Source organism: Condylura cristata, unplaced genomic scaffold (genome assembly GCF_000260355.1).
Source record: "Condylura cristata isolate star-nosed mole 26May11 unplaced genomic scaffold, ConCri1.0 scaffold00017, whole genome shotgun sequence".
NCBI classification, from domain to species: Eukaryota; Metazoa; Chordata; class Mammalia; order Eulipotyphla; family Talpidae; genus Condylura; species Condylura cristata.
Window position 1 is genome coordinate 32,331,916 of NW_004567118.1, and position 13,684 is coordinate 32,345,599.

Consider the following 13,684-nt stretch of genomic DNA (forward strand, 5'->3'; position numbering starts at 1 on the left):
GAAAGGGAGGTACACTGAGGCTGAGCACATTACCCCAAGGTCAGATATTGATAGTAGCAGGGTCTGGATCTCACTTTATCCTAGTATCTGCTCATGTCAGAATCTGGTATCATGTGCTGTAGGTCAGAAAGACTGGGCAGAGCTACTATAGGGTGTCAAATAGCTTTCTAATAGACAACTGCCTTTCCACTCTCCTGTAGTCTCTGCTGGTGACTCCGCAGAGGCCAGGCCAGTCTCCTGAGAACCCTCCAGCAGTGCCTACCTGACATTAACAGTCCCCCACTAACCAAACCCCCCCAATCACAATGATTATAAACCTGACACTGTGCTGTTCTGTTAGCTCCAAATGTGATATTTACTTGAGCACACATTTCCCCCAACTCTCCTGCTCTTGCTCCCCCACTCTGGATGGTGTCAATTAAACCTGCTATCTAAACCACTGTCTGTACCTCACCACCACCCACATCTGTCTTTCATGAAGTCCTGCACAAAATTATCACCATAAATGTTCCTAAGAGGATGCTGCAAACTTTCTGCATCATTTCAAGTATTCTGATGTTAATGGTAACAACTAGTTTTACACACCACTATGACAAAGAATACTCACTTCACTAAGTCCAGTTTCTCCACCTGAAAGAAAGCACTTGACACAAAGTGTTGTTCAATAAACACATGGTAACTAAGTGATGAAGGCAGGAACACTGGAAAATACACAATTGAGTGACTCCATTCTGCCTTCAGAATCAGAGACCCATAAACATAAGAGGAACAACAAGGCAAGGTCATGAATGTGTGGATGTGTAGGGAAGGGGTACTTTCCACTGACCCCACAAATTGTCCTGAACCTTTTAAGTCTGAAACTGGTGAAACCACCCTGTTTTATAGAAACAGTTTGGAGGCACACCTGCTGCAGAATGAGAGACCAGTTGACATGTTCCATTTCTACCCAAAGTGAGACTACTTAGTATCAAGGGTCCATCCCCCAGGAAGGGCTCTCCCAGTGAAAACAGAGACTCCCTAGTTTAGCGTGCCCAAATTTTTAAGCCCCACAATGGGGGCTAGAATATGAAATCCACAGCCAGTCCCAAATATCCACCCTAGGATTCTTCTGTGTATGAAAAAAAACCCACTTCTCTCACCAGTCCAGTCCCTCTCCTCTCCCCTTCCCAGCCCAGTGGGCTGGCTCTAGTCCTTCCTGTCTTTCGTGATTATGAAGCCTTCCTGGACACACCAGCCTATGTCCATCTCCGCGGTCCTCCATCACCTGTCTTCTGTGCCCCTTGTTTTCCTCCAGATCTTCCCTGCATTAGGGCATGCTTGGTCTGTGTCTGCTGTGCCCACAGGGTCTGTGTTGGGCTTGTCCCATCCCAGCTGTGGAGCTTACCTTCTTACTTGTATCTGGTCCATTCATGATCACCAAAGACCTAATGCTTCCTAGTTAGTCCTCTACATGAAATTATTGTGAAAATTCTGCTGAGTACTCAGAGCACCAAAGACCTAATGCTTCCTAGTCAATCCTCTACATGAAATTATTGTGAAAATTCTGCTGAGTACTCAGAGGCTGCCCCACTGTAAGCAGGGAACATAGTAACAGCCTCACTACAGGCTTCCTGCAAGTTTTCTGCACCCCCATGCAGCAGACTGCAGAGAAGGTGTTTCTGGTCATTAACATCAGAAATAGCTTAAGTGTTCTCAGCTCTGTGCTATAAGGGAACTTGTGCTATTCATTTATTTCCCAAGTAACCTCAGTATAAGTCTCTCCTGTGAGAGACAAAAGCTCAGTAATTGCCCCATACACTATAAATTCCCTCAGGAGCAGTTTCTGGGAATACGGTCCAGCAGTAATGGGATTTTCTCTAAGAACCTTACTATTTTTCTGTGTCTTAGGCTGAACTATATAGAAGTCTCCTCCATCCAAAAAATACCCCCTTTATCACTGATATCTGAAATGACACTCTAAGCCACCAAAGAACTTTGCAAAAATTAGTATTTTTTATGAGTAGACAATAGAACATATATGAGTCCAAGGTCATTGCTGGTCCAAATTGCATTTTGTTTCTTATCTTTTTGCATTAACACGACACTGTGATCTATTATCCTTGCTTTGTGGATATTCTGCTTCTCTTGTCTCTTTCCTTCCAATTGTCTACATAGTAATTTAATTTTCTTAAAGTCTGAATCTATCATCTTCTTGCTTAAATCATTTCAAGAAAAAGGCAAGTATCATAATACATGTTGGATGACACCATTGAAGTAAAAATTAAAACATGCAAAACAATGCTAAATATTGTATGAGTGCTGCTTAGTGAAGTAAGAAAGGAAAAGGAAAAATATCAAATGGTTTCACTCATAGCAGGAGTATAAAGGACCAGGCGAGCAAATAATAATAATGAACAACTATATAAGAGGGAAATTTTACAGGAGTGGAGTGGGGAATGGGATCAAAAAAAGTGGGGGGAGGGAAGTGCACTGGACTATGGTGATGGCACACAGGTGATGTGGTGATGGGAAGCCCATGGCGATTACAACTGAGATGGAAAAAGGCACAAAATGATGTAAAAATAAACTATGATATTATTATTTAAAAAAAAAAAAACAGTACCACACTTAAAAATAGGACTGCTGGAAAGATCAAAGAGAATTAAATACATATAAAAACACTTAGACTAGAACCTGACATATAGCAAGTGTTCTATTAAAAAAAGTGCACAATTTTGACCTAAATTATAAAAGTATACATAAAAATGAAACAACAAAGGTTATATCATAGTTAATTCCAGAGAAGAAGAATTAACAGTTCAACTATCTCAAGTTTAAAAAACTTTAAAATTTTTTGTGGTCTTAAGTCCCAATAAAAGTGCATTGAGAATTTTTTCCTCATTCCTTTTTTGGAACTTCATGGCGTCTTCATCCTGAATTTACTCATATACTGTGTTTCTGGAAAATCAATTACTTCTTGAAATTATCATTACTTCATGAAATATATTTCATTTGTTTCTCTTTCTTCATTGTTCTTATTTTCTCGATTTTGCCACTTTTATTTATTATCCTCTCTCATATCATACTGCTTTCCCACCATACTTGTCTTTCTCTGACTTACTTCACTTAGTAATAATATCCTCCTGTTCCATCAATAGTTGCAAAAATCAAGATTTCTTTTTTTTATGACTTGTAGCATTTCAACATCCAGATAACATATTATATTATATTGTGTTATATTATATTGTGAGTATGATCTCACATCTTCGTTAGGCATGCATGTCTCAAGGGATAGTTTGGTTTTTCCTGTATCTTAACATTTGTAAATAATGCTTTGATAAATATAGGAATACAAATATCTTTTCCAATTAAGTTTTTGAGGTTTTTTTAAAAAATTGGTTTTTTTCTTTACTTTTTTTTTTTGAAGAACCCCACCATATTTTCTACCATGGATGTAACAATTTACATTCCCAACAACAGCATAAAAGAGTTCCCTTTTCTCCACATCCTTGCCAGCACTTATTATTTCTAGCTTTTTGATGTAGCCATCTGACAGTGTGAAACTATATTGAGTAATGGTATTTATTTTCATTTCATCAATATTAGTGACTTGATCACCTTTTTATATACCTGTTGGCCTTCTGTATGTCTTTTTTAGGAAAGTAGTTATTCAGATTCTCTGCCTATTTGTTAACTGGATTACTAGCTTTATGGTTACTGAGCTGCATGCGTTTTATACATTTGGATATCAAAGGCTTATTGGATGTATAATTTGTGAGTATCTTTTCCCAATGCCTTTTCATTTTCTTGATGTTTTCCTTCACTGTATAGTTTTCTGTTTGCTTTTCTGATATAGAACATTTGTTCATTTCTGATTTTGTTTCTTTCATCTCAGGAGTCAGATCCAAAATATCTGGCTAAAAACTGTGTCAAAATGGTGATCATCTTTTTTTTTTTTCTAGAAGTTTTGTGATTTCTAGGCTTATGTTCAAGTATTTAACCATTTCAAGTTTTTTTTTGTTAAGTGTAAAAGAGTGGTCTGATTTCATTCTTTTGTGTGTGGCTGTCTAGTTTTCCCAATACCGTTTATTGAAGAAAGCATCCTTTCCCTACTTTCTTTCTCTTTTTTGTCCCTTGTCATAAATTAATCAGCCATATATGGCTTATTGCTAGGTCATTTCCTGTCCCATTGAATTATGTCTCTGTTTGTTTTTATGCCAAATACCATATTATTTTGGTTATTATATCTTTGTAGTATAGTTTGAAATCAGAGTGTGTGATACCCTGGCTTAGTTGTTTTTTTTTTTTTCTTTCTTTCTTTCTTGCTTTCTTTCGCTTCAGTTATTTGCTTCAGTTATTTATGATGTTTGTGGCTCCATACAAATACTAGGATTTTTTTGTTCACTTTACATCATTGGACTTTTGCTAGGATCACACTGAATGCTTTGGGTAAAATGAACATGAACTATTTCTTTTCCTTATGTCCTCTTTGATTTCTTTCATCAATGTCTCATAATTTTCAGTGTACAGGTTATTGACCTACCTGGTTAACTGCATTACTATTCCCCTTTGGTTAAGGTTAACTTTATTCCTAAATGTATTTGGTTAATTTTATTCTTTTTTATACAGTGTAGATAGGATTGTTTTATTAATTTCTTTTTTTGATATTTCATTGTGTATAAAATGAAAGATTTTTATATATTGATTTTTGTAGCCAGCAAACTTACTGAATTCATTTGTAGTTTTTAGAGTTTCCCATATGTAGAATCTGCAAATAGTGATGTTTTATTTCTTCCTTTCCAACCCTATCCAAATTCCAATTGGATGTTTCTTATATTTTGTCCCACCTAATCCTCTCATAAGGATTTTCAACACTACATTGAATAAAAGTGGCAAGTGGATATTGTCTTGTTTCTAAGAAAGAAGGTATTTCACCATTGAGTGAAATATTATCCATGGGTTTTTAATAAATGGCCTTTATTATGTTAAGGTGTGTTGTTTCAAAACCCACTGTGCTGAGAGTTTTCTTTTAACATATATGAATGACAAATTTTTCTATTATTTTTAGAGCATTATTGAAATGATCATATGACTTTTTTGTTTCTTTATGTCAATCTGGTATGTCACACTGACTGTTTTGCAAATGTTAAACGATCCTTTCAACACTAGAATAAATCTCAGAGATGATCATTTTAAATATTAAATTGATCATGGTAGATGATCATTTTAAATATTACATTGGTTTGCCAATATTTGTTGAATTTTTCCATCTATAGTAACCAGGTGCAGAGCTGTAATTTTCTTTTTTCATGTGTTATATCATATGGTTTAATTATCAGGTTGATGTTGACCTCATAAAATAAATTTAGAACCATCCCATGTTTAAATTTTTTATGGAGTTCGATAAGGGCGGTATTAGGTCTTCTTTGAATATTTAGAAGCTACCCCTCTTGAAGCCATCTAACATTGGAATTTTACTCTTAGGGAGGTTTTGGTTGTGAATTCAATCTCTTTATTAGAAGTTGGGTCATTCAAACCTTTCATTTCTTCATGGAAGAATGCATTGTTTTCTAGATATTTGTCTATTTCTTCTAGATTATAGATTTTGTTGGTATAAATGTTTTATGATTCTTTGTATTTCTGTGATATCTGTTGTATTATCTCATTAATCACTCTAATTTTATTTATTTTGAGCCTCTTTTTTTTCTTGGGGAGTCCAGGTAAGACTTCATCAATTTTATTTATCTTTTCAAAGAAACAGCTCTTATTTTCATTGACATTTTCTGTGATCTTTCCAGTCTCTTTCATTTATTTCTGCTCCAATCGTTAGTATTCCCTTTCTTCTACTAACTTTGGGCTTCATTCATTCTTTTTCTCATTCCTTCGGGTGACTTTTCTTGTTTTTTTTCCTGAGGTGTGCCTCTTTTGCTATGAACTTCCTGCTTAGAACTGCTTCTGCTGCAACCCATACATTAAGTTTGTTGCCATTTCATTTTCATTTGACTCAAGGAATTTTTTGTATCAATTGCTTCCTTGAATATCCAACTTTTTAAAATTAGATTTGTTGTTAATACCTAAACCATAGATATTTTTCCCTACAAAATCCAGTTATATAGTCAAGACAAATACCTATAATTTCAATTCCCAAAGGAAAAGTTTGGACTTACACAAAAAATGGAAACAACTACATTAGAGTCTGGACTCCTGGTAACTAATCCCTGAAGCTCTTTAGTGGGTTTGTTCCATGTACCCATTTTACACCATCATTTTTCATCCACTGTGCCTTGGCATAGAATTGTAAATTTTACACTGAAGAGATAAACATCATAAACCCTAATTATATTTTATTTTGTCTTGGCTGAGGCAAAATATCACAAATGTTAACAAAAGAATCTTGAGAAGACAGAAAATTCTTTTACTGTTTACATAATCAGTCATAACTGGCAGCTAAGGAAGACAATTAGTGACAAATTTATTGAATTTCAATTATTCATATTACAGAAAATAACAAATCATTCCAGGTTGTTGAGTATTTTGTTAATAATTACAAAGAATTCTGACTCATAATCTTCAGGCAATAAGTGTTTAAGGAAAAAATTTAATAGTTTAGGTATGTTTGCACTCAACATGTTTACAGTTAAATTTGTAAACTCTCATTCATTATTGAACTTACTTGCTAATATTTTTATCATCTACTCACTTTCAATGACTCCAGTGATAGAGTTTTTGATAACCTAGATGAAAGATTATGCATACTTTTGAAACGATGAACATTACAAAAAAAACATTTCCCCTTTTAAAAAGTTGTAAGTAAAATGAATGGGTAAAAAATCAACTCTTAGTAGATTAAATTAAAGCATGAAGCAAAATCTTGACTTTTTTTTTAAATACTTCCCAACTGATAGTAGGTATTCAGACAGAGAATGATGATAAGGCACGTATAGGATTTAGAAATGAGGCATTTGAGGTAGCAATTTCGCTGAAGTTCCTCAAAAGACAACTATAGTTTCTCTGAAGAAGTTACTGGCCCCTCAAAAAGGAGACTTGTCCCCTGAGAAGCTTCCCCAGAGCTCCCTTCATGTCCTTGTTCCGTAGGCTGTAAATGAAGGGGTTTAGCAGGGGAGTCACCACTGTGTACATCACAGCAGCTGCTGTATTCTTTTCAACTGAGTTGGAGGAAGAGGATGAGGGGCACAGATAAGCCCTGATGACTGTTCCAAAGAATAGGGCAACAACAGCAAGATGGGACCCACAGGTAGAGAAGGCCTTGCACCTCCCCTGGGCAGAGGGAAGTCTGAGAATGGCTGTAACAATACGGATATAAGAGATCAGGATGAGTATACAAGGTACTAAAATGACTGTGCCTCCCAGAAAGAGCATCACAAGCTCATTGACCTGAGTGTCAGAGCAAGACACCTTCATGAGAGGTCCCAGGTCACAGTAGAAGTCCAGAATGATTTTTTTAGAGCAGAAGGAAAGTCGGAATATGAGGAAGGTGTGGGTCATGGCAACAAGATTTGTGAGGGTCCAGCAGGCAGTGATCAGAAGGGTACAGCGGCGGGGACTCATGATCATCGTATAGTGGAGAGGGTGGCAGATGGCCACATAGCGGTCATAGGCCATTGTGGCCAACAGAAAGCTGTCCATGTCCCCAAAGGTCAAGAAGAAATAGAGCTGGGTCATGCACCCCGCATAGGATATAGACCTGCTCTGGGTCTGGGTGTTCATGAGGGCCTTGGGCACAGTGGTAGAGACCCAAAGGATGTCTGCACAGGACAGGCTAGCAAGGAAGAAGTACATGGGAGTGTGTAGATGGGCATCAGTGGCAATGGCCAGGATGATGAGCAGGTTGCCGGCCACAGTGACCAGGTACATGCACAGGAACACTAGGAAGAGGGCACCTTGCTGCTCTGGCCGTTCTGAGAGTCCCCAGAGTAAGAACTCAAAGCTGCTGGTCTGGTTTCCTCCTTCCATGACCCTAAGTTCAGGGAAAGAATTTGGTTGAAAGGCACCAAAATTCTCTAAATGTATTTGACTCTAATGATTGATGAATGTGACATTCTCTAGAGAAAGATAAATGACCTTAGTATGTTGATATGATCACATCCTATATGTACTTATATTTTTATTGTAACCTACTAAATGTGATGCACTAGTAAGTAGAATTCAATAATATATATTTTCCCCAAATTTCCTTAATTTTAGTTTCTTCTCCCTCTTCCTTTCCCTCTTCCCTGATTCAGGTTCTCTACCCTTTCAGCCATCTTCAATTACCTTCGTTTATATATGAGGAAATTGATGTTTAGACAAACTATATAGTAAGGACTTGACAAATTCACATAGTTTAGTGGTAGAATCAAACTAAAACCTCAACTCTAATCTTCAATCTCCATTTTGGGGGTGAGTTCAAAATTTTTTTCTTCCTGCAAAGAGTATCTTGGCAAAAAGAGATATTGTTCATACTTAAAAACCAAAAATAACTCTTAGATTCTGATAAATATGATGATTATTAGGGGGATAAAGGGGGGAATATAATAACATAGTGCCCTGGTAACATATCAGCCCAGGACCTTCGTGGTGAGTGAATGATGTGCACTTTCAAAGTGTTAAATGGTATTCATGAAATTACATAGTCATGCAAGAAAATGGTGAATCATTAAACCCTGATTAATAAAACTACTAGGTCTCAATTCAAACTGTTCTCCACAGAGAGGTATCTTTTGACTTCCTTACTGAAAACACACCCACACACTGACACCCCAGTTACTTTCCAACATGTCATGGTTATTAATTCCATGACACAATATAACATTTTCTTTTATAGGTTTACATTGCTTTGATGGGGGGAGAGGATCCTTATTGTCATCAGTTCATAACAAAGGAAGGATGACATCCTTGGACACTGGGGAGAAGATTCCTGAATGAAAGGAAGATGGGCTAGACAGCCTTCACAGCACTGCAACTTCTCATGTTCATCCCACTGACAAAGTAGCAGGAAGGAAAACTGAGTGACCACTGAAGAGTTAAGGCCAGTAGTCAAGGAGGTACAGACTCATGCACTGGGGAAGACTCTAGGCGCAGAGTCTCAGTGAATTTGCAGAGATGAGCAGGGGAGAGGAGGTCGTGGAAGGGGCTCTGCTCTGTACTCTGTAAGCAATTCTGCCCCCCCCCACCCCCAAGTGATAGGAACAGAAAGAGGGGAGGAGAATAAACTGCTTTGGTACAGAAACAGAGCCTAGACACACTCACTACAAGTAAAATGCATTATCTGAAAAGTAAGTTCCTGACCGAATATCCCTGTCCAGGTAGGGATGATGGGGAGGGCAGCTCAAAAGGGAGGGAACTTACTTCAATGAATTCTTCTAAGCACCCTGACCCAGGAACTTCCTAAATACCCCCTAGAAATACTGGGAGTGGGCACTGCTACCATCTGGTTCTAAGTGCGGACACTGAGACTCAAACTGTGTAAACTGGCCCAAGGCCACACAATGCTATCAGCAGGATCTAGATCAGCTCTTTACTTTTGTGACTGCTAATGCTGACCACTGGTGTCTGGTGCTTTATAAGAGAGAAAGGTGAAGAGACCTGATATTGGCATCAAATAGCTTCCTACTGGACAACTGGTTGACCATGCTGATCCAGGTCTCCCCAGTTGTGGACTCTATACATGCCATCCTGTGTCTCTTGAGTTCCCTCCATCAGTTCCAGCCTGACAGTACTTTCTCTCTATGATCTGTCAATTCATCAACATCATCAGTCTGAAACTGTAGCTGCTATGTTTGCATCAAATGTGATACTAGATTTTGAATATACAGGAACCCCTAGTTCTCATCTGTGGATATACTGCCTGGAACACTGTACTGTATCTAATCACCTCCTACACCAGCCCACCCCAATCTTTCATTGAGTCCTGATCATCCTAGAGGTTTCAGTGCAGTGAGGATCTCTCAAACTTTCAGCTCCTTGCTAGTTCTTTTGATATTAATGTTCACTAGCCCCTTTGATCACCACTATAATTTGTACTACTTAAGTCTAGTTTTACCCTCAGGATCAAAACTCCAGGAAGTCAGTGCCCCTGTGTGTTATTTTCCTCATGTGGTACCCAATTAACAGAGGGGGACTGAGTAGAGGCAGAAACACTAGAAGATTTGTAATCTTACTCCTCTATTTTGTCTTCAGGACACTGATGCCATAAACATGAGAAATAAAAGGTGATTTCCCTGAATTTGTGTAAGTGGATAGAGGGGTGCTTTTCACAGATCCAATATTACCAAAGTTCTGAAGCTTAGATATCTTCAATTGTATGTCTCCAACTATAGGCTTGCCTTATTTCAGAACAAGTAATAGTAGACGTTCTCCATATCTACCCTAACCTAAGCCCACATAATGACAACGATCAGTCTCAGAGGAGTGAGTTTCTCAGTCCAAACCCAGACTCCCTTTTCTCCCAACTTATTGAATCTTCCAAAAGGGGCTGGAAAATGAAATCCACAGCCATCCTAAAAGTCTGGATCCATCTCCTCTATTTTCTTTTCTTTTTAGCATTGTGGCTTTATTTTTTATTTTATATTGTTGTTCATTTTTGTGCAATATGTGATTTCTCTTCTCAGGTGTAACTCTCTAACCTTCCACCACCACATCTTCCATGAACTGAACCATCATCCCTTGCATCACCTATTTTCTGTGCCTCTCATTTGGTGACTCCCATAAACTGCCTAGGGGATCATTTGTCTTCTGGTGACATCATCTTTCCTCCCGAACAGTGCAAGTGTCAAGACTTCATTATACTTGCATTATCAAACTGTTAGGTCTTTTACCTCCTGTTTGATTCCTATACCTCAGAGGTGGAGAGCTTATTCGATTTACCTTCATATCCTCATAACATCAGGATATGTTTTATCCTTGTATTCTATTGCACATGGAACAATACTAGGACTTGTGTTATGTAGCTATGAAGCTTACCTTCTGTCCGTGTCTGTCTTGTTCACTGTAATCAGTGACATATTGCTTTTCTTCAATCCTCTAGGTAAGTGGAAAGTAACATAATAATTAAACTTGTGTACTCAAAGTCTGTCCTGTCCTTCTGTCGAGTAATGAACATAATTAACAGGCTCTGTCAAAGTGGTATGATGTCCAAGTGGTATGATATTAGATATCTATCATGTCCAAGGGTATGCCTTAACTGCAGGAACTGTTCCTATACCACAATTCCAGGATGGCAGACAGGGTTTTTCTTCATTAACATCAGCTATAACCCTAGTGATCTCAGTGTCAGGCTATAAGGGAACTTGTGCTGTCTATTTATTTCCCAAGTATCCTCAGCAAGAGCACACCAAGGGGTCCTGTGGGAGAGTGAAGCTCAGTAATTGTCCTTTGTCCTACACATTCCCTTAGGAGCAGCTTCTGGGAAGGGGGAAGGATGTGGTCCAGCACTATTAGGATTTCCTCTAAGAAAGGTTATCATTAGCTGCTTGTCTCTTGGATTGAACTAGAAAGTCAACTATCTACCCAATCATAGCTCATTTGGCCCTGATACCTGAAATGGCACTCTTTAAAATCACAAAAGATCTGTGAGTATTAGGATTTTTCACAAGGAAGAAGATAAGAGAACTGTATGAAGTCTGGTCATCCCCACATTTTTTCAGCAGTTCTGTGAGAATTTCACTATAAGTTTGCTGGAGGAGTGACAGAGGGATAATAATTGGGATGTAAATGTGAACCTCCAGGCATAAAAAAAACATTGAGGACTAGGGCATGAGTCACACTGAGCACCAAAAGTAAGTGCCGAAGACTGATAGAAGTATGCCAACATACAGGGAAACCAACCTGATAGGTCTGGCAAACCAAACTGCTGGCCAAGTGTGTATAATCAAGCAACAAAACTTAGTGTTTACTATAATTCATAGAACGACATTAAATTAAGTAGATCAGTTAAATTAAGTAAATGGCTGGACAAATGAATGAGTGACAAAAAGGAAAGCCTTTCTTAAGGTCGAAGTTCAATTAATAAATGTAGAACATACTATGAAATTAGACATAAAAATGTGATAACTACTGCAGCAATAATTGTTGCAGGATATTTATTAATTACAAAGTAACTCTAGTATCCCATCAATGAACAATTTCGTATAATCACCTTAGCCAAGGGATCTAGTTTACATCACTAATGTTGGGACAAATTGTGTGCATCTGAGATGAGACCCTGAGGAGGAAATATTATACATTATTCCATAGTATTCCTAATAAAATTCCATCACTTGAATCTACCTATGAGAAAATAACAGACAAAATTCAAACTGAGAGAAATTTGATAAAATTTTAAATGGGCAAAAGATAAGAAGCCTCACCATAAAAGATGATGCACAAATTATCAGTTGGCTTGTGCAAATGTGTGCAGTCTCATTATTTACAGAGAAAAGCAAATGAAACTCACAATGGGTACTGCTATGCACTTATTCCAAAGGCTAAAAATGAAAATGCTGACAATATCAAGTGTTGATAAGAATGTAGACTAACCAGATTTTCATATATTGCAAGTGCAAAGGTACATTAGTTCAACCATTTTTTGAAAAGAGCTGGGCAGCACTGATGTACATTGAATGGGTACAGAGCATAGCAACTCTATATAACCAAGAAAATGACTTAAATATCATTAAAAATGTACAAAAATGTTCATAGCAACTTTACTGTTAATTTCCCAAACTGAAACAATCCCAATAATGAGAAATGAACATGAAATTTTCAGTTCATTCATACTATGGAACTCACCTCTTGAATTTACATAAAATAAGTCTGGAGATGAATATCTTATGACAGGATTTGTTGTGATAATTTCTTTATTCCTACTTATGGCTTTTCTTTTTTTACTCTATTAATCATATACTTTTATGAATAAAGTTATTTTTTGACAGGACCCAATTTGTCATGCTGTGATTAGTTGTATATACATGTTCTATTTAAAAATGTTTGTACCTGAAGACCAACAGACACAAGAAAAAATATTATCACTTTTTAAAATAAGATTTATTTGTTTATACATAAAAGAAAAGCCAGAGGGTGGGGGCCAGAGTATTCACCAGAGACAGAGCAGGCAGATCTACTGAAATATATTGGTGAGGAAAGCAGCAAGTGAGGCAGGAGAGGTCTGCTGTGCCATGTGGGTCACCTGTCTGGCTGAGGATTGAACTCATGTTGGAGTGGCGGCTGACAGCTTGATAGTGCTGTGCCTTGAACCCTGCACCACCACAGAGGCCCTAATTACCACTTTTAATAAGGGAGCTATAGATCAAAACCACTGTGAACTTTCAACTCACATCTATAGAAATGGCACACATTAAAAGGACTCCCAAGAGCAAGTTCTGGAGAAATTCAGAGAAAGAGGAACTATATTAGAGGATAGGTGGGAATGTAAATTGGTGCAGATGCTTTGGAAAGTGACCTGGGTTTACCTTAAAAACTAAAAATGGAAATACTGTTTGATTCAGCAACCTCACTGTTGGGCAACCATCCAAAGAACATGAAATCGTTAATTCAAAAAATTACATTACCAGATTTACTGCAGCACTATTTAAAATAATGGAAATAAATCCCAATAACTATTTTCAAGGAAATTAAACAAATAATTATAAAATTTGTACAGAACTACAAAAGGTTCCATATTGACAAAGCAATCCACAAAGAAGAAAAATGGAGATCTCACACTCCC

General features: G+C 37.5%; 1 protein-coding gene across 1 annotated transcript; it reads right to left on the reverse strand.

Moving 5' to 3' along the window:
- Positions 1-6,999: 6,999 nt before the first annotated feature.
- On the reverse strand, positions 7,000-7,953 carry LOC101632507 (olfactory receptor 1P1-like). Its single transcript, XM_012726176.1, has one exon. The coding sequence runs from the start codon at positions 7,951-7,953 to the stop codon at positions 7,000-7,002; it is 954 nt and encodes a 317-aa protein (XP_012581630.1).
- Positions 7,954-13,684: the final 5,731 nt, after the last annotated feature.